Source organism: Indicator indicator, chromosome 1, assembly GCF_027791375.1.
Source record: "Indicator indicator isolate 239-I01 chromosome 1, UM_Iind_1.1, whole genome shotgun sequence".
In the NCBI taxonomy this organism is placed as follows: domain Eukaryota; kingdom Metazoa; phylum Chordata; class Aves; order Piciformes; family Indicatoridae; genus Indicator; species Indicator indicator.
In genome coordinates, this window is record NC_072010.1 from 34,370,135 (window position 1) to 34,391,648 (window position 21,514).

The 21,514-nt window shown below is 40.4% G+C and overlaps 1 protein-coding gene across 1 annotated transcript in view; it reads left to right on the plus strand.

Annotated features, from left to right (window-relative positions):
• The window catches only part of ELF1 (E74 like ETS transcription factor 1), a 68,391-nt gene that overhangs the window by 29,332 nt on the left and 17,545 nt on the right, over window positions 1-21,514 (plus strand). The window contains exons 2-5 of the mRNA XM_054400468.1: window positions 2,391-2,689; window positions 11,440-11,614; window positions 19,893-20,000; window positions 20,625-20,789. Of these exons, the coding sequence (XP_054256443.1) occupies window positions 2,618-2,689; window positions 11,440-11,614; window positions 19,893-20,000; window positions 20,625-20,789 (520 nt within the window). The 5' untranslated portion in view covers window positions 2,391-2,617. The remainder of the gene's footprint in view (window positions 1-2,390; window positions 2,690-11,439; window positions 11,615-19,892; window positions 20,001-20,624; window positions 20,790-21,514) is intronic.

Below are 21,514 nucleotides of genomic sequence, written 5' to 3' on the forward strand. Positions count from 1 at the left end.
GTTGGTTTGGTTTGTTTTGTTTTAATAAAAGATAAGAAAACATTTCTTGATAGCTTTTATTAAGTTTGCTTTTTGGATATTCTTCATTTAGTGTTCATCTTGGTGCTGTAGTATCTATTGTAAAATAGTAATAGTTTGCAGAATGATGAATGATGTGGCACTGTTGGAAGAATATGCCAGTTCCCAATGCACACAAGAACCTTTAAAATCTGTCTCACGGTGGCCATACCTCCAGTTTTCATTATATTTATCGAGCTTACTAGGTAGCCTACATCTCCAACACTTCATTTATCATGCGTTTACATTGATACATTGTTAATTGTAACTCACTTTAGAAAATTACTGGACTTTAAGGACTTGTACTGTTTGTTCATACATGTGGCTTCAATTAGCTCTGGTTCTCCTGAGACAATTATCTTAACTTCTGTTTTGAAAAAGATATCCATTTGGAACCTGAGAAGGTTCTTGTATTTACCTGTCCCTTTTGACACAGATTAACCCACTTAACCCAGTAGCAGTAGGAATTATTAAACTATGTATTTTATGACTACATACTTTTTATTTTTGGGCTGGTGTACAGAATGATAAGAGTCTGGGATGGGAAAAGTTGGTCTTAGTCCTACTGTGCTGGCAGCGTGTGTAAATTTTTATAGCGTTCTTACCTTCTAACAGGCAAAGCTAAATTTAGGGGAGTTAGCCAGGATTATGTGATTGCACGTAATGCTTTCAGTGCTGTAGCCCTGCTGAAGTATGAGAAGGCCTTGTTAGCTATTCAAGTCATCCAGTCATGGTTCCCAAAGCACATCTTTCGCTGTTCCTACATGTAGCTCTCATTAATACAAATATTCTCTAGTTAGGGTTGTGGCTACTCTTATGAACCCTTTAATAGCTAATTAAAGCACTCTTTCGAAGTTGGGGAGGTTCTCCTGTTTGCATAATCTTGAGTTTCCTGATTTCTTAGAAGGGTAGGATCTAGTGACTTAAATGCTTGACTGCTCTGCTGTCACTGCTTAGGAATTTGGGAATACCACAATCTATATGGGAAAAACAGCTGTTACATTTCCTAGAGTGAGGGAGTATGAGCCTGTGACATGATCCTCCCTAATTAAATTGCTTGGCGCTGGGGAGAGGAAGATGCCCTTCATTTTTTAAAATTTCAGCCTACTGCAAAAACAAGGCACATTTAAACCTCCTGTACAAAGGAGTTGTTAAACCTTTTCAATGGCACTGAAGTTGCCTAGAGGCTTTCCTGTGGGCTCTCAATCTAGAGGGGTACATGTTAGACCTCTACCCCTTTTTCTTTTGTCACAGCAGCTATTAGGCAGTTTAAAGAATTTTGATCAAAACGTTAGGTACTACACATTTCTCTTCCTGAAAAATATATGGGTTTAACTTCCTAGACACCAACATACTCCTTAAGTTCCTAATTTTAGACCCCTGTGTTTGTTTGTTTTGGTTTTTTTTTGATAGATTTTGATGTATTGGTCACCTTAGTTGTACAAAAATGCTGTATTTTGTGCTCATTTTTCCTCAGAACTGATACAGCACACCTCATTGTAAATTTATGTTAACCGTATTTGCCTTTGTCACTGATGAGTAAATGAAGTTGTGGGAGCTGTAGGCATGTATTCCTCCAGTGAAGCTGTTTACATTCCATAGTTTGGGATTTTTTTTTCTTCTTTGCTATTGTACTCTGCATTTTTTTGCTTGTTCTAATTTGCCGTGACGTGGTCAGTGCTGTTTCCTTCCGGCTGGTTGTGAGCCCGTGGTAGAGATAAGGATACACTTACAGAGCATTTTTAACAAGAAGCTGAAGATCTGCTTCATAGAGGAACTCAGGGACTCTCAGGATTGTACAAAGAATTTATTTACTGGTTTCACCTGTTTGACATTGTGGGAGTCAAGCTCTCCAGGGTTTTACTTGCAAAATAACAATTTTGCTGAATTTGAAATTTGTGTGAAGAGGAAAGGTGATATACTTGAGATATCTTACGACTGAGTAGGTCAGTCTGTGGTTTGTATTTTTACTCTGAATATACCATAAAGATGAGAGTTACTAATGAGTGTGAAAGCTGTGCATGTGTGTCAAATGAAAAGATGGATTTTCGTTTTGGTAACTTTTGTAACTTTTTCTTAGTTTTATGCTTTAATATGAAACACTTTGAAACTGATATTCTTGCTTACTGATGCAGCTTTATTTTTAAGGGAATGAAAATTCATATGTATTAATTGGTAAAAGTAGTAACTCAGAAGGGACAAAGGTGTCTGACTTCCTCAAAGTTAAATAGAACAGTTATTGTTCAGAGGAAGCTTTATTGTGACTGCTACAATTTCACATGACTAAAGTATTCATTTCTTAATTATAACTTCTCTATTTTTTCCTTCCACAGCGATAAAGGCTAGCAAGGTGGGAACAACAGCTCAGGAAAGGATTTCCTTATTTCTCTTTGAGAAGAGAAGAACCTCGGAACACTGATGATCTGAGACATACAAACGTTGATACTCAATTCGTTTTGTGATCCTGCCTTTCCGCCCAGCTGGACCCTGCTGACAGTGCTCTTTCACATTTGAGAAATTTTTCTTTGTGTGTGGAGCTGAGACCTGGGAATGCGTTATTATGGCAGCAGTTGTACAACAGAATGAACTTGTGTTTGAGTTTGCCAGCAACGTCATGGAGGATGAGCAGCAGGTATGGGTCTGTGTAAGAAACCACATTTGTACAAGTTAGCACTAGAAATATTAAGAGTACATAAAAAAAAAGTGGTGTCAAGTACAAAAAAGCATTGAGGTCATTATTGTTGCAGCAGATCTTCGTGCTGTTTCAAAAGCTTCCTGTTGCTTCCTGTAGCTTGCAAGAGCAGAACAGAAATGGGTTGAAATATTCTAACTTCTCTCTCTGCGATATTGCAGAGGCATCCTCCTTGGAAAATGCTTTCTTAGTCACTTGTTTATGCCAGTAGAATCCATTCATTTGTGATGCTGAATTCCCCAAATTCTGATATTTAACAGTTTTAACTTTCCCAGTGTGCTGGGATAAAATTCTGAATAAAGGTAGTGATCACCCTATAGATAACTCGAAGGAGCAGTAGGTACCTGTTCACTGCTTTTTACAGATTGGTTTCTATGTTGTTTTACTGCATGCCAGCTATTCAGAAATAAGCATTGAAGTAATTGAAATCAATTTTTTTCACACTGCAGGGAAAATGTACCTGTTTCTATCTGAGGAAGCTCAGATTATCTAAAGTTAAGTTGTTGATTATCTAAACCACATCTTGTGAGTCCTGAGGCATCATGTGAAAGATTCCTGTTGTAAAAATCAGGCAGCTCCTCTATAGGTGTTGGTTTGTAGTAGAATTTTCTAATTATTGACAAGAAATTAGATGTTTGGGTATTGTGGAGAGACAGTTCTTAGAAGTCTGGGATGTACCATGACAAGCTGTTCCTCTTTTTGTGAATGTGAAAAGCATTTATCTTCTTCTCTTTCAGAGATACTTTTGGCTTTATAATGTTTTCTCTATGGCCTAATATCTGACTGGGTCAGTGGCCTGTTTCTCCTGTCAGTCATGCGATCATTTCAATGAACTGAGTGTTGTCTGTCTAAAGTGCTAACTCAGTTTTGGGTGGAACTAGTAATGCAACTTCCTTCCCTGTATTTTTCCAGAGCTTGTGGTAGCCTGGGGATTTAGATAATACGGGAATTGCACAAACATAGTTGAAATTGAGCCTTATTTATTACCTCTGTTTGTTGTTTGTTGCTGGCTTTACTTCACAAGCCAATAGGAGAGGGGAGAATTGAGTTGGGGAGGACTATTTCAGTGCAGTTTCTGGAAGGCATAGTGTGAGCAAATACGGTTTTGTTCAGTTTAGCTATGTGTTCTACCACTTTCAAGTTCTTCAGACGCTCACCTGAAAAACTTAAGTAGTACAAAGTACTACCAAGCTCTCCACAGGACAGTAAAATCTCCCTAAACAGAACATTCTCCAGCTCCAGAGCAAACTCATCTTTGGCATTTATCTCATAGCCCAAATAAATCCTGCTCCTGATACAGCCTAATGAAAGAAAGTGCCCTGTGACATACCGTAAAGGTGATGAAATTAAAGATGCAAAAGAAAGAGAATGCACAGCAGAAGATCTCTTGCTGCAAACAGTTGGATGCAAGCTCATCTTAAGTCACTGGGTTAACTTAGCTCAGATACCAAAGAGGCAGGTGGCATAACAGTGGATCTTAAGTGCTCAGTTGCAAAAAAGGAGTTCTGCATAGGGAAAAGTCTAGGAAGTTGGAGCAAGACTGAGCTCAGACATCAACCTCAAAAGATTGCTTATTGCTTATACCTGGTGGTTCTGCTTCTTGCAATGTCAGACCTATTGCTGTTCCTGAAGTTTTTTAAGTCTGGACAGGTTAGTTGTATTTAGGGATGGAAAAGCACAATTTGGGTACTTTGCAAGAATGTTAGCTCTCAAAGTGCTCAGTGTTAGTCAAAAGCTGAACAAATGTTGAGCTTCCTCGGTGTACAAAAGGCAATATTTTTGTACATGGATGTCAGTTAACTGATTTTTGGAAAATTATATTTACAGTGCCCCCAAAATCTGGCATTGCAAGAACTTCGGCATTTTTCTTTTTGTCAGAGCTTCGCCTGTAGCTCTGTGGTTCCAAGAGCTGTCAAGACATGGAACATCTGCAGGGAGAAGTTCAGGGTCTAGATGGCAGCTACACTCAGTATTTCAGGGAAGTCATAATTCATGTCTTTTTTTTTTTTTTTTCAAAATGTCTTCGTTAAACAGTTGTAAATTATGAGCAGTCTATTTGCAAATGTAAGCATTCAGCCAGTAGCAGACACCAGTGGCAGGGACTTGATCACATGGCCCTGTGTGAACGGGAAAGGCTCTGCTTTATCAGCTTTATTCTTTGCAGTTCAGAAAACAAGATTTTTTTTTTCCTTTTAAATTTTTTTTTCCTTGGGTGTTTTGTTTATTGCATTGTGCATGCATGGCGAGGAAGAAATGAGATGAAAATAGCCTTGTAATTTTGAGAAGGCAACAAGTGGCTTGCTCTACAGGGACTGATAACCTGACTGGCTGCTGCTACGTGTCAGAGGTCCTGGTTACATAGATGGTTTGCTCCTTTTTTTTTTTTTTTTCCCTCCCTCCCCCCCATTTCTCTTCTGTTTTTCTTACAGTTAATGTGATATTTGACCAGGAAATTCTTGATTTAAAAAAAACTGAATAAAAATGGTCACAGAGACAGGTTCTCCATACTAGGAAGTTTTAAGTGGTGCCAGGGACAGTACCAAATCATCACAACCATTAAACTGCGCTCTGGGTCTCCAGCATGACTGCTTTCTGAAGTTGCTCTGAAGCATATAGTGACCTGTGCCCCAAGACACCTTCTTTATCTCTGAGGAATGTTTCTCTCTTTTCATGCCTTGGTTCACCCTTCTACATCTCTTGGTGTTGCCATGAGCTTTCTGAAACATTAAGTCATCAGGTCAAAGCCAAGATATAAATTTTTCAGCTATTACCGGTTCATGCATAAAGTGCCCCTTTATCCACCTGCAGTTGTGTGAAGTCTATAAGGAAACGATTGTGAGATCTGTTACGAGGTTGTCTGCCCAGGAAAGCAAGTGGTATTTATCTGCTTCCAGCATCCCTCTGTGAAACTTGGTAATTTCTCAGATGCTGGCCATGGAAATGCCTATGAAGTAAGGAGGCTACCTCTACTGTTGGCACAGGAATGTTCAGCAAGAGAAAACTGAAGCCCATTTTCTAGTAACCAAGGCCCTTTGCCTAGTTGTTGTTTTTTTTTTAATTTCCTTATAAATAAATGGCCAACTGTATTGCAAATCTAAATTGTCTTGCTCTGTTAAAAAAAAACAACAGACTTTTCACTGAGGTTTCTTTTTTTTTTTCTTGTGTGTTTTTTTTTTTTTTTAATGTAGCTTTTCCCTTCATGTCTGTCTTCTCATCAGTCATTCACTTGCACAAAATATATTCCACACCAGTTCAGTTGGAAGTTAGTCACCATATTCCTGGGACAAGTTTTCTTGCTTAAAGGACTTGTAATATGAGAAGACAGTACCCCCAGAGCAGAAGAAATCCCCTTCCTTGTTTTACATTTCTACAGTCAGGATGGTGGTTTGATCTTCTGTAAGTTGGTGACAGCTGATGTGCAAGTTCTCAGAGCAGAAAAGAGACACCGTGTTGAACACCCGAGAATAATCCGAGAGCAGGAGGGAAGGTTGTTGCCTTCGGTGTCTGAAAGAAAGCAAGATTCAGTTTTCAGGGGGCATGGAGCATGACCAATGCTTTCAGGGACTTGCTCGTGGGACCTTCTGTGGACTTCAGCCTTTGTTTGAAACTTTGCATTCCTCCAAATCGTTAAAAGTTGGTCTACAGAACTAGTCTATAGTAAGCTACAGTGAAGATTTTGGTGTCTGAGACTTTAGAAGATTTCAGCAGTAGCTCAATTCTGTGTCCAGCAGGCATGGAAGATGCATTTAAGAGAAGCCAAAGTGTTGGCAGAGCTAGAATGCCCTATTTTAACTTGCATTTTTCATTAGAAAGATGAGGCAGCAGAAGCAGGCAAAAGGAAAAATACACAAATTCTTTTTTTATGCAGGTGTGTACTTGCAGCCCAGAAAGCCAATCCTATCCTGGACTGCATGAAGAGAAGCATAGCCAGCAGGTCGAGTCAGGTGATTATCCCCCTCGACTCCATTCTGGAGAGACCCCAGCTTGAGTACTGCATCCAGTTCTGGAGCCCCTGTTAAAAAAAACATGGATGTGCTGGAACATGTCCAAAGAAAGGCAACAAGGATGATCAGAGGGCTGGGGCACCTCTCCTATGGAGACAGACTTGAGAGAGTTGGGGCTATTCAGTCTGGAGAAGAGAAGGCTCTGAGGAGACCTTCTTGTGGCCTTCCGGTATCCTAAGGCGGCTTACAAGAAAGCTGGGGGGGGACTTTTTAGGATGTTGGGTAGTGATAGGACTAGGGGAAATGGAACAAAACTAGAAATGGGTAGATTCAGACTGGATGTTAGGAAGAAGCTCTTCACTATGAGGGTGGTGAGACACTGGAACAGGTCACCCAGGGAGGTGGTAGAAGCCCCATCCCTGGATGTTTTTAAGGCCAGGCTGGATGTGGCTCTGGGTAACCTGATCTAGTGTGGGGTGTCCCTGCCCATGGTAGGGGAGTTGGAACTAGATGATCCTTGAGGTCCCTTCCAACCATAACAATTCTATGATTCTATGATTTATGCATTGCTTTTTTGAAAAGCATTGCTGACATTGTAATTACGGTTTTTTTAAAAATTTTGGCATACTTGGCACACCTCCTTTTTATTAGTGAGTGTAGAACTACCCTTGTATTAGAAGTAAACTGTTTTGTGATTTTGCTGTTAGAGAGGTAATTTAATTTGTCTTAATCACTACCTTCTAGCCCTTAATATAGTGTTTTTCCTGTGTGTTAATTCTCATTACACACTAGCATCAAAAGGACCTGTAGTAAACATGGGCTCTTCTGCAGTTCTAAATGTGGATAGAGGTCTTCCTGTGTCTTAAACAGCAGAGCTACAGGAAGTTTTATCTTCAAGCTCAGTTGGAGTTTGGGCATATTCAATGAAATCAAGAATATTATAGAACTACTGAAGTGAGGTTTTACCTCTTAACAGCCAGTACATCAGCATATATTAATAGTAGCATTTAAAATTGGATTAAATGCTTGGTGAGGAAACCTTAACCAATTGAAAATATTATACAAAAAATTGATGATGGTTTCTGCAAAACTGCATTTCAAATTAGATTTGTGTGCAGTTTTGTGAGTGGTTTTCTCTCTGAATGCATGTTGCAGTTGTTCCAGCTTTTCCTTCTCACAACCATGGCAGGGAAGAAAATCCATGCATTGTACCTCCATAGAGTATGAGTTGGAAGCAGGTATAACAATGATTTCAAAATAAAAGGTAACAAGAAGTTATATTTACTTTGACTCAGTTCCAAGCTGTTATTAATTTAAAGGAAACCACATTTAAAGTGTTTTACCATGAGTAAACACTTTTCTGTTCATCTGTTGTCCAAGCTCCTTAGAAGGTCCAGTGCCAAGTTCAATGAGGTATTCCCCTGCCATGGATGTTTTTCTGCCTATAGAGGCATAGTAACTGTCAGAGTGTGTGTATGATAACTGCTTTCTAGGCATGGTCAAAATACAGTTCAGCCTTGCAGAGCAGATCACATCTGATCATACAGATCAAACCAACTGCTGCTGAAATACATGACAGCAACGCTGTTCAGTACTACAGGAAACATTTCGATCAGTGGTGAAGCAAGAAGGCTCCAAGGAGACCTTGTTGTGGCCTTTCCATATCTGAAGTGGGAAAACAAGAAAGCTGGTGAGGGACTTTTTAGGGTGTTGGGTAGTGATAGGACTAGGGGGAACGGATCCAAGCTAAAGGAGGGTAGATTTAGATTAGATGTTAGAAAGAAGTTCTCCAGCATAAGGGAGGTGAGACACTGGAACAGATTGCATGGGCAGGTGGTGAAACCCTCAACCCTGAATGTTTTTAATGCCAGGCTGGATGTGGCTCTGGGCAACCTGATCTAGCGGAAGGTGTCCCTGCCCATGGCAGGAGGGCTGGAACTAGATGATCCTTGAGGTCCCTTTCAACCCTGGCAGTTCTGTTTCTGTAACAGGAGTGCTTGGACTTTTTAAATTAGATTCACAGCAGAGTGGCAAGTATGGTGTGATAAAAATTTGAATTCAAGAAACCGAACTCGAAAGTGTTACAATCAGTTTATCTATGTTTCATTTATTGTTCTGAAACTTTTTTTAATGACTTGTCCCCACTAAGGAGTAATAGCAGTGCTGGAGGTGGTTTTGCCTCTTGGAGGCCAAGTCAGTGATGTGACTAAGTCGTTAGAGAAGAGCAATGCTGGGCCAGAGTTATTTCTTGTCTGGAAGAAGATAACATGAGGCTTATCCTAAGCACCAGCAACTCAATCTGTTGCTGAAGACGCTGCAGCTATTGAACTGGTGCAGCAATGGAAGCAGGGAGGATGGAACACCTCTCTTCAAAGACATGGTGGGGAGGCAGCTGGTCATTTGCCTGTAGGAGACAGTCAATGGAGAGGGAATATGCATTTTTAAGGCATGATTCATCCTACTGTATCACAAGAGCCTAAAACTGGGCAGGGAAATACCATAGAAATACCCACAGCCACCTGAATTTAGGTGAGATGAACTTTACCCTTGGTGTCTGTGGACTAGAGCAGGATGAGAAAATGGAAGTCTTCTTACTTGCATCTTCCCTACCTAAAATCCATAGTTTTAACCTACTCAATAGATCACTGATTGGGTACTTGCAAAGGCTGTACTCTTTCTTGCAGGTGACAGAAGCCTGAGTGGAATGTTGCACATAATCCCCCTTTTTTTTTTCCTTCTTTTTTTTTTTTAACGTAGTTTCATATATGCCTGTACATTACCTGTAGGTTACATCCCAGAAGTTCTGTACTGTGGCATATTACTGAAATGGAGGTATTTAAACTACTTTTAGAGCATTAATTGTAGCTCATTGATGAAGTGGTAACAGACCATCTTCCTACTAGTTTATGGAACATATTGTTGAAAATAAAACCTGTGTTTTTTTTTTTTTTATGCGAACTGTATATTATTTTTCTTTTCTGTTTTCGGTGCTTTATTTTTTATTTAATCAAATCTATTTGTTTATTCTTGCTTGGAAGCAAATAGGCTCACAGATGTTAGGATCAGTAAACAGACAAGATGCACAATGTGAACATGATTATTTCTGAGTTACAGTGAGGGCCTCTTGGCCACCAATGGTTCCTGGTTTCTCAGCCCTGGGAAGATGAAACCTTGGATAGAGGTGGCCACAAAGGTGTAGGGTAGAAAATGTCCCATTGCTTGACTCCATAATATGCCCATCATCTTGCAATCTGATTGCACAAGAGGGCTTCAGCTGATCATTTGTTCATTTTTATTGATCTCCTACCATGTTACTCTCTTTTGAAGCCTATGTTTGTTAGAGTAGGTTAGGGTTTTGGTTTTGTGTTTTTTTTTTTTTTTCCCCTTTGGTTTTGTAGAGTTGTTCTGTTTGTCAGACCATGCATGATAGAAGCCCATAGAAATACTAGTTTTGTTTCTTAATTCTTCTTTTTTTTTCCTTTACCAGAGTTGTGGCTGACACATTTTACAAAACACATAGAAATTTAAAGTGGTAACTACTGCTTTTTAAAACTTCTAATTACGCTTTTCTATTTGTTGTACTTACATTCCACTCTTTCCTAGGAGAGGCATGAGCTGTTGCTTATGTTGAGCCAATAGGCCTGGTAACATTTTCCTATGGTGCATAGAGACAAGACTGTGAGATGAGCAATCTCTAAGCAAGCTCATAGTCATATGGTTGGGGTTTTTTTCTTATGTGGTCAAAAAAAAAACAACCTTGGTCTGTGCATATCTGTGCTCTTTTGTAGAGGGTGAGACCAAATCTACATATGCTTTTTTTCTCAGAAACTTATTTTAGCAATGTTTTGGTTTGTTTTCATGTTTTTAAACCTGCCACATTCATAATGTGATTTATGTTTCATACTGAGAACCTTAGAGTTACACTTTCTTTGAGCCTGCTTTGCTATCATCAGCTATGACTTTCTTCCTGCAAATGACGTTTTAAAAGACTCGCTTTGGAAAATACTGTGTTTGTAGTAAATGGTGTTTTCTGAAAACCTCTTCCTGTTGAATGGTTGCCTTTTTGAGGAGCTTGCATCTTACTATTATTACTGGTCAGCTTGATTTCTGTTTTCCCAGCTGCCTTCTCTGTGTCTGATACAGAAGGATGATGTCTGAAAGCAGACATAGGAAGGAAAGTAGCAGTAATGTCAAGTGACTAAAGCCATAAGAATTACAGAGGGAAACTACTACAACATGTACATCAAGCGCTCTGTTACATTTGTTGCTGTTGTAGCTAGGGTCCCCTAAATGAGTAATCTTCAACTATTGTCTCATGAGAAACTTGGTACCTGTGAGAACTTTGTCCAGTCCTGACAGCTGCAGAGCTCTCCGACTTGCTTGATGGGAAGAGTAGAAGATTAAGGTACTTGCAGTAAGTTGCTGCCCAGTATTATTGCTAGCATTTACTGTTCTGCAACACTCCTCTGTACTGTCAGCTTTTGTGCTGCAAAATAATGTCTTGGGAGTCTGTCATTATCTAATAGAACAAAGTTGGTGTTTTAGATACTACATTCAGCCTCTGGCCCATAGGAGAACACTGCTTGGTGTTATGTGCTAAAAATCATCTTGTTCTTTGGTATTCCTTCCTGATGGTCTAATATGCAAATGATGTAGTATAAGTCTGTTGAAGTATCAACCAGTAAGTGGCTAGATTGGATTTAGTCTAACTACCATTATTTTAATTTTCTTTTTTCCACCCTCCAGCTTGGTGATCCATCTATTTTCCCTGCCGTCATTGTGGAGCATGTTCCTAGTGCAGACATCCTGCATAACTACTCCGGCTTAACCTGTGTGGATGAACCTAGTGACATGATCACTGAGAACTCTCTGGACGTTGCAGAGGAGCAAATCATAGAGGATGATGATATCACCCTTACAGGTTGGTGATAGAAATATTTCTGTGCCATGTTTTTGCGCCAAAATGGCTGTGGCTAATGGTGGAAGAAAGCTTCATGACAAAAAACAAAGGAAACAAAGTTATAATGGTATTGAATGCTGTTAATGCTCTACAAGATAAGAGAAAATGGCATTAATACTGTTAGCAGGTGGCTTGCAATCCCAGCTGCACAGCTGATAATGGTGAAGAGTTTCATCAATCAACAGAGATTAAGACAAAGTCCTGCTCAGAGTATCAACCAGATTTTCCTACGCTCTTCAGTGGATTTGTTTGCTCTTATTTAATGGTCGGTACATACCTAAGTAAACATACATACCAAAAAGCAGGAGTACACAGCTTGAGTAGATACACTGCCTTTAGCTTCCTGAGGGTATGCAATTAGCCATAAAATGTGCATGTTAGCGTGACTTACTGGTGTAAGTATGCTCAGCATAGTATTAATTTTGGTTCTAATAATGAGTTAGACTTAAAATACAGATGTTCTGTGAGAATTGTGTTAGAAAAGGTAGCCCCAAAGAAAAAAAAAAACATTCTGAAGAGGAAAGCTTAAAGATATGCCACATCATTTCAAAAACATCCCTTCACTGAATGCACGTAATTGAAGCATTTTTGCAGAGCAAGTCTGGAAAGTGGGGTAGATACTTCACAGGGAGAGGATCTGTATCTTCTTTCATGCATTAGGCTCCACATGTGGACTGTCTCCAGGGCTGGAGACAGATTGCTGTTTTTTGATCATGCTTTTGACATTATTTCCAAAAAAATTTTCAAGTCTTTTTTATTACCAAAAGCAAAACAAAAAACCAACTCAACAAAACCTGACATAAGGAACAGTTCATGAAGTAAATTGACATGAACTGTTCCTAGTAAATGGTTTTATCTGATAAAAATGACATTTTTCTTTTTTAATACTAGCAAATTATCTGTGAACAGACTGTGACTGTACAAATAACTTAGCTGATTATTCAAGAAGGTTTTACATACTTAAACATTATTTCAAGTTGAGACCTCATGCCAACTATTCACTTGCTATTCATATTAATTATTCACACTGCAACTGGCATTTCCTCAGTCTGTTACTTAAGCACCACTTAATGCGGCTGTGTGAATTTTTTGTAGCAGATCATCTTTATGAATCCATATTCAGTGTAATATATTGTGTGTGAATTTTTACTTGCATGAGTAATTGTGAAACTCCACTTTTGTGAAAGCTCTTGTTAACGCTTTTTTTGTTACTGATCACGTGAGAAGGGTTTGCAAACTGCTGCCAGAGGCTGAAAATATGTAATCCTTGTAACCGATGGTGTCCAGGGGTTTCTAGGATACTGTAGAGGCAGACAAGTTCAGTATTGTTCCTATCATCCATTGTAGTTCAAGCAATCTGGTTTTCTTTACAGGCGAAGCCCTGAGGAATCCCAAAGCAACACTTCTTAGAGATTGTTGTTGTGAAGGAGATGTTAACTAATTATCTCCATCCTGCTAGCTACTATGCATGTTGTAGATTACCTTGGAAGTGAAAGCGGGTGAGCCCAAGCTGGGCAGGGACCATTAGTGCTGCTGAAAGCTCCTGCTCAGGATGCAAGGCTAGTCTCATTGACAGCTCAGCCCCTGGATCCTGTCAAGGAGCTGTCCTGCCTGACTCAAATTGGGCAGAATTTGAGTGCCAGGGATGGAAAGGCACCCCACAACAAGTGAGGAGAAGATGTTGTAGAGGAAGCCCCATGTCATCTCCTTGCCTGCTGCAGACAAGCATTGCCTGTGGCTGCAGCTGCCCTCTTGAAATACAAGGGTGGTGTGGAAGAAACCTGATTCAAGCACTGCTCGCCACAGGCTGCCTCTGAGATGGGGCTAATCATAACTGAAATTTCCCACCTACTTTTATTTTTCAGCTGCTACTCTTTTTTGCCCTTCTGTGAAGTTCCTTTCTTGATGTTTTCTTTTTTTTTTTTTTCTTTTCCTATGTGGTGTGTTTGGTGCCAGCAGTGAACTGTGGTGTTTTTCTCTTTGAAGTTTGTACTAATATTTTCAGTCACTTCCATGTTAAGCCCCTCAGAGGGGACCAGAGATTCTAAAGACTGTACTAATTTGACAGGAAAATATTTGTTTACTGAAGTTGTGCTGGTTTTGGGGCCAGACAGATCCTCTCTTGCCCCGAAAGGGACAAAAGAATGAGACTCACACAAACGGATTGGAGAGTGATGGAAAGTTTAAATGGAAAAGCGATTGGTGAAGCTACAGAAAACTACAAACTACACAGCATAGTGGCAGAGAACATCCCAAAGCGTACAGAGCCCGTTACATAATTCCCAAAGCTTCCCAGTTCTTCCCTTCTTCCCAAGAGGCTTCCCAATCCTTCCCTCCTCCCACCTGAGGGTCTACCCAAAACCCCCAAGGCTCTTTCTTCCCCCTCCCACTGCTAGGCAAGTCTCAGGGTGGCCAGGTCTGAGACTGCCCCCCACCTCCATTCTCCTCCTTGCATTAGGCCTAGTCAGGCCTAAGAGGCCTTGAGGATATTCCCCTGGCATTACCCGATAAGAGAGGACATCTCCCACAGGGCAGAGAGGGAAGAAAGAGGAAGAGAATGAGTCTGCAGATGGCTTTATAGGGCGCAGGATTTATGGGTAGAAATACGCCGTTTCCTGTGTCCACCCCTATTGGGTGGGCACCCAGGACACCAGAGGTGTATCTCATGCAGCAGTGGCAGGGGGCACCCAGCCTAAACTGCCACAGAAGTCCACACCAAAGTGAAACTAAAACCGCCATCATTTGTAGTTAAGATTTTTGACATTACTGATAAATGGCTGCTAAATATGCAGGATTTGGTGTTGTGTTTTTTTCTTTTAAGTTACCAGTCTTTCAGTACTTTTTTTATGGCTCTCTCATATGTTAAGTTTCTCTTTTCTCATAAACTGCCGGAAATAAGCAGTAGATGTCTTGAAACTGAAGGAAATTGGTTTTAGGGATCTGTCTACAGGGTGGTGGACACTGCTAGGTTTTTCCATCTGTATCATGTAGCTTCAGCCCTTCAAAACCACAACTATCACGCATTGGCGATTGCTTACCTGTAGTATAAATTATAACCTGTAGAAAACTAGAACAGCATCTGTTTCACATGAAACCCTGGTGATAGATAGCTAACGACCAGCCTGTTAATTACATTACTGCTCACGCTGTCATTTTTTCACAATGAATAGTTAGCCTTGCCTTGTCATCCTCCTCTTTCTAAGTCTTTTTCCGTGGAAAAACTACAATAACAATTTATATGGACAGTTTGTTGCCACTATCAGAGGATTTGAAATGATTAACCATCATGTAGTAACGGGTGATTACAAAATAAATTGGAGCATGAATTTAGTTTTATCTCTAAAGAGAATACTGAGTCATTTTTTTTCCTCTGAAAAACATAGGGGATCATGTTTCGTGCAGAACAATTTCTGGACAAACTTGTCAGGTTTGCTACACTTTATGTACCTTATTAATGTGACTAATTATGGTTGTAAGGTGCATAGGAAAGAAGAACAAACTATATCATGTAATCTCCATGTAAACAAATGTTGGGGGGCTTTTTGTTTGGTTTGAGTTTTTTTGTTTGTTTGTTTTAAACTTTGCCATGTCTGACAAGTTAATTTAGGAAAACAGCAGCTAAACTGCTGGTTCAGGAGTTACCTGTTCTGATGCTGTTTTCATGAGATCAGGGAAGCAGTTGCGCTGAGACATTTCTGGGGTGATGAGAGAGGAGGGACAGAAAATTTGCACTTGGATGCCTTATGCCCTAGTCTGAATAGGGAGCATGGAAGTGTGTCTTTCCTAGCTCAGTAACAGTGCTTAGTACCCAGTACAAAAGTTATTTTACAGCATTTCAAAGTTCAGTATCATTCAACTTACATGTTTGGTGAAGCTGTAGTGTTTGTGGCACAATCCAAGCTGGTCGAGTAAGGAGAATGAAGGCAGAGAGATGTTAGGTACTGCAGTCTACAAAAGCCCAGTGTCTTCAGTGCTACAAAGAAATCCAAGTAGTTAGGTGGAAACTGAACTTTATAGTGTTAATCTGTGAGAATTTTGAATTGATAAAATGCTAGTTGTTAAAAAAAAAAAAAATAGCAGTATCAGCTAGAAATTGCTCACTGCTGCACGTAGCATCTGGATAAAAACACTGAGTGGTTTGGGTTTTTTTTTTATAGCTCACCAACAAGATAAATTTCTTTACAAATTGTAAAGCCTTAATTAAAAAAAGAAAACAAAGGATGATGTGTAGGTCTCCTGAAATACCTGTGTTCTTAAACTCAGGTTTCCAGTGTCAGTAAACAGTCATCTCAGAGTTGATACTAAAAAGCAATTGCTTACATGTAACAGCCAGCTATTCTGCAAAAGGAGGCTCTGTCCAAGTTTAATGAAACTCTTTCTGCTTTTAGCAAGTTTAGATTTCTTCTGATGTTATTTTGAGGTTCTACAGTCCCTGTTTTTGTCTGTAATAAAATGAGTGATGAATTTAAACACAGCTGTGACTAGCACAGCCCTTGCCTTGGCCTGGACAAGGACTTGTGTGATCCACTCTCTGGAGCTGCCGGCCAGTAGAGAATCAACAGGTGGGATGGAATAACCCAAGCTGGTGTAAAGTTTTCAGAAAAGACACTAGGCAGTAGTAGGGAAAGTAGGACTTTCGGTGAGGTAGGGCACTTCCAGCATGAAGCATAGTTTCATTCTCCACCAGGCTAAGAAGTGCAGAAAGTGTGTTTGGGCAAGCCTTGTGCTAACAGCCAGTGCTGATTCACAGCAAACCTGCATTTGCAGGAACTGATCTGTGACTGGTGGACAGGTACAGAAGCTTTCCTGTGGGGCTCGCTCGGGTAAACAAACTTGCAGAGTACCCTGGGAAAAAATGAACGTACTTATCGGTGTGATTTTGGTTTTCCCTGGTTTTCCCCTCCTCCTCCACTCTTTTTTCTTTTCCCCTACCTCCCCCCCCGTTTTCTTCCTCCCTCCTGCCCCCCCGTTTTCTTCCTCCCTCCCGCCCCCCCGTTTTCTTCCTCCCTCCCTCCCTCCCCGTTTTCTTCCTCCCTCCCTCCCTCCCCGTTTTCTTCCTCCCTCCCTCCCTCCCCGTTTTCTTCCTCCCTCCCGCCCCCCCGTTTTCTTCCTCCCTCCCGCCCCCCCCGTTTTCTTCCTCCCTCCCTCCCCCCCCGTTTTCTTCCTCCCTCCCTCCCCCCCCGTTTTCTTTCTCCCTCCCCCCAATTTCTTTTCTCCCCTTTTTTCTTCCTTCTTTTTTCCTTCCTTCCTTCCTTCATTTTTTTTTCTTCCTTCCTCCCTTCCTCCTGTGTTTTTTTTTCTTGTCACTTCTTTTCTCCTCCTTTTTACCTCTTTTTAAAAAGTTTCTACCCATGTGAGGTAACATTTGAAATCTGATCCTTCTCCCCCACCACCGTTCTTTCAGTTCTGACTTTGCCAAAGTGTAACAAATAAGATACTTCATCTCAATTCCTCTTAAATGTGTGACTATCAAACTGCCAGAGACTGGAAAAGCTTTCTGCAACACTGCAAGAAAAACTGAAATAGCAGACACCAGCTTGCCTTTAGCAGTGGAGCTTGTTATCTCCGAACACTATCTCAAATAAAGTGCTGTGAATGAGCATCTTGTGGTGCTCCATTTCCTCTTTCAGTGCCCCACACCTTATTTGTGTTAGCTCTTCAGTTATTCTAGTTCAACTTGCTAACCCAGCAACACCCCAAAAACTTCTTTTCAGCCATTTTGTAAAGCTAAATTGTCTCATTATGTGATCAAGAAAACATGAAGCCTGGCTTGAGTTATGTGACAGGAGTTTAGATCATGAACCAAAGGCAGAGATGGGAGGAAGAACCACAGCCCTTGGTTTTTCAGCAACAGGGAAAATACTAATTTGGCTGAAACCACTTCGTGAAGTCATCTTCTAAGAAGAAGCTGGAAGGGTGTTAATGTGGTTAAGAAACTTATTTTTTATGTTCTGTATTTGTTAATAGATAGTTGGCTCCACTTATGTTTTTTTGTGAGCATCAAATTATATGAATGGGGTTGTTCCTCATTCAGATCTTGCCAGGGCAAGAGTGAACAGCAGCTGCTCCCTTCCTCTCCATCCACAGCACTGAGAACAGTGGGTACCACTGCTGGCTTTTAAGTTGTATGTGGCAGTCTAAACCCACTCTGCTTAGTGGCTTTGTCTGGGCTGGATCATGGCAGGTCACCTTCCTGTCCATCCAAACAATGTGAGAACTGATGGCAGCTACTGTGGCAGGGCTGTGTGCCTGCTTTTAGGGTGACATCCTTATTGTGGTCTTCGTTATGCTAACAGATGGTATAGAAAGTTCCCATCCAGATAAAACTTAGAACCAGAAGTGGTCAAGTCAGCACTGCTGGACGAAGCATGAGTGTGCCTGCAGATTATGTGGTTTATGCTTGGTTCTGTCTCCTCCTCGTCTGGTCAGGCATTCCCTAGAGATGCTGTTTGGGACGTCGGGCTGAGATGCTCTACAGCTGGACTGCGAACTGCATGACAAAAGTGTCAGCAGTTTGCTGCTCCATCTCACTCTGTGGCTTATGCTCTCTACCTCCCCTTTACTTTTCACACCGCCCTCCTCCCCCTCAGCTCTGCATTTCTCTTTTCTTGAGCCTATTTGGAGATGTCAGCCAGAAGGTGGGGATTGTTAACTGTCTGAATGTCTGTGCAAGGTGTGGGGTGGAGGGTGTCCTGTAGACAGCAAGGCAAGTTGCTGTGTGGGTCAGGCCTTCCCAACAAGGCAAGTTGCTGTGTGGGTCAGGCCTTCCCAACAACCATATACTTTATTCTGTCTTAGCCTGAGCCTCTGATGATCAGGGTATGGTACGACTAAGACTAAGAAAAAAACCCAGAAGGTAAAGAGGCTTCTCCTGAGCTCTATGTGCTGCCTATAAATCACAGCTGGGTGAAGGAGGTAGGGCTCATGGTTTTGCTATCTGCTAATGATACAAATACTGAAGCTGTAAACATCTGAAGTGAAACTGGAGTTTTTTGGTGGTTGTTGTTGGGGTTTTTAATTGTGTGATTGTTTAGTGCTAGGGATCTGGGTGCTCTGTTGTTATTGTGGTATTTTGACGATTTTTTTTTTCCCCTGAAGTTCAGAAATTCTGGGGTAAACCTTGCTTTTATGTAAAGACGCTATGTTCCAAAGTCATTGCATTATGTTTAATGGTGCATTTTTTGCTTGCTCTGTCAGTCTGTCTCTTTTTTTTTTATTCCTCTTTTTTCTGACTGCCCCACCCACCCAGAATTCCTCAAAGCTAAACAGGGAGAGAGGGCATGAAGCTGACTCATTACCAGACTGAGAAGGTAACTGAAGTTCATTGGTGTTGTAAGGAGGGAGTAGTGTTACAGCCCTTTGTACCAGGTTGATAGATGAAAATGAATTCCCCAAGATTAGCTTCAAAGGGTAAGGAATAGGGAAGCCTGGCCTATGCATTTCCATCCAGTAAAGAGTAATTTCTAAAAGAACATGTTAAACAGTTCTAAAGGTTTACAGTACCAGGTACTAGAACAAGTATCTAACTTATCATGCTACAATGATTTTCAAAGACATTTGCTTGTAAGGTACTTCACCTGTCAAATGAATATTATCTGCTTTGATAGCTGTTGGTTTGCAAAATGAAATTTCATTGGAATTCAAATTTGGTGTGTGGCTTCAGATTACCATAATTGTAAATTAATGCTCAAGACTTTTTGATTTGTCTAATGACCACTTTCATGAGATTGAAGAGGGATTGTCCAGCAGTCGAAATTTTTGAAAAGTTTATTCATCCCTCTGTATTGCTTTTTGTGTTCCTGGAGCCTGCACCATAGCCCTACGTGTAATCCCTAAGGATTTGAATAGTTTAGAATTGAGTTACACCTTTAGGTCATATGCTCTCTATTAGAAGTTGTAGAATATTTTCTTGTCTGTTCTGCAGATTAAATGATAGATGTTTTTGGTGAGCATCTTTTAATTCTGAAATTCACTTCCACTGGACCACCATAAGAAGAAATCATCAATATTGGTCTTTTTTTAAAGGATACTGTCTGGAATATTGTTTGTGGTAGCAATATTTCTTATTGCTCATGAGTGTAGTGTTTTACTGCATGCACATGATCAGCAAAAAGAGAGGTTAAAAAGATGAGACAGAAACAGAATTTGTATTGGGTCTGATTTTTTTTTTTTTTTAATACATACAATCTGAAAAATGTAGTGTACTAGCTGGTTAAGAATTAATTTGTCTCACTTTTAGTTGAAGCATCTTGTCATAATGGAGATGAAACAATGCAAACAATCGAGGCTGCTGAAGCACTTCTCAATATGGACTCCCCTGGTCCTATGTTGGATGAAAAAAGAATAAGTAAGTTTTTTTTTCTGAAAACACATCTAATCTGTATTTGCCTTGTTTATTTGTGAAAGAAGGAGGGATTTAGTGCAGCACAGCACAGTTGCATGGAATTGCTAAGATTATTTGGCTTCCAGGTAGCCTTTTTATATTTAGTTTGGATGTCAGAAATAAGTGTTGTATGCAGTGAAGAAATCCTTTGTCTGGCCATTGCCAAGCCAGAGTGGAACAGGTGAGAGAAGAATAAAAAGTTACATAGGGAAGGAATGAATGGAATTAGGTAGTTTAGGTTGCAGTGTTTTGTTTAGTTGATAGAGACCTGGTCTGTTTACGTTGCCAAGATAAAGAGCATACATCTGCAGATTGCCATAATGATAAATGAAAACGTGTGGTCACCAGGTAATGGTGTTCTTTGGGGAAGTGGATTCTGTCATTAAATTGTTCTATTTTAGTAGTGCCTCAGCTTGTGTAAAATGTTCTGGCATATATATTCCATTTTGAACTAGTCTTCTTTCCCATGAAGGCCTTAAGTGTCATAAGTTTTTTCTATTCTATACTTAACATTTTGCTGTGAAAGAAATAGCTTTTAAAAGTCCTCATGGTTGTGTGAAATTATTCATATTGTCCCTTTACCTTAAGCAACTATGTTTGGCACAACTGAAGATGATGATATAGTGGCTCCTATTACACATGTGTCAGTCACACTTGATGGGATCCCAGAAGTAGTGGAAGTTCACCAAGCCTCAGACCCTTATGCGGAATCACCAGAAACTCCAGAATTTGAACAACCAAAGAAAAAAAAAGGTAAGATGCAACTGGAGTAGGAGAGCACTGGGTGCCATGCTTGCCTCCCCTGTGGGCTGTGGGTGTCTGAAACCTTTCTGGGTGTCAGGTCAAAATAAATGTGTGGGCTTAGCTAGAAATACAGGAAAATCATTTTCTTGCTGGGTAGTGTGAGCACAGATACTGGTGCTTTGATACTGATGATGTTGTAGAGGTAACAGTGATGGCTTGCCCCACAGAAAGCATGGGTGTCTACTTGTTCCTATTTGTAGTTTCTTCTTAAGAGCACAGTTGAAATACAAGCTATATAAAGCTTTTGTTAATGTGAGTCCTCAAGTACTTTAATTAGCTCTTCCTTAGCTTCAACTGAAGATGCTTCATCTATTCAGAATATGGGATGAGAATGAGGTAGATCTTTAGTATTTTTTTAAAGAAGAACAGTATAATTTTATTTTAATTTTTCTATGCTATAATAAGCATAAGTCCCATCTGTGGTAGGTAATATTTACACAGTTACTTGTTGCTATACCAGCACGTAACAAAGTGGTGTTAGTCAGACCTTCTGCTTTTGTTTTCCCACCCTGCCTCAGTATGGACCCCATTCGAGGTCCCAAAGCTGATGTCTGCAGTGGCAAAGTCATGCAGTGCAGGCAGAAAAATAAACCACAAGAGTTCTGTTTCTGGAACTAATCCTAAGGCTGAATCAGAGCATTAGGACTGTGACAGGTTTCCTGGTGAAATAAAAG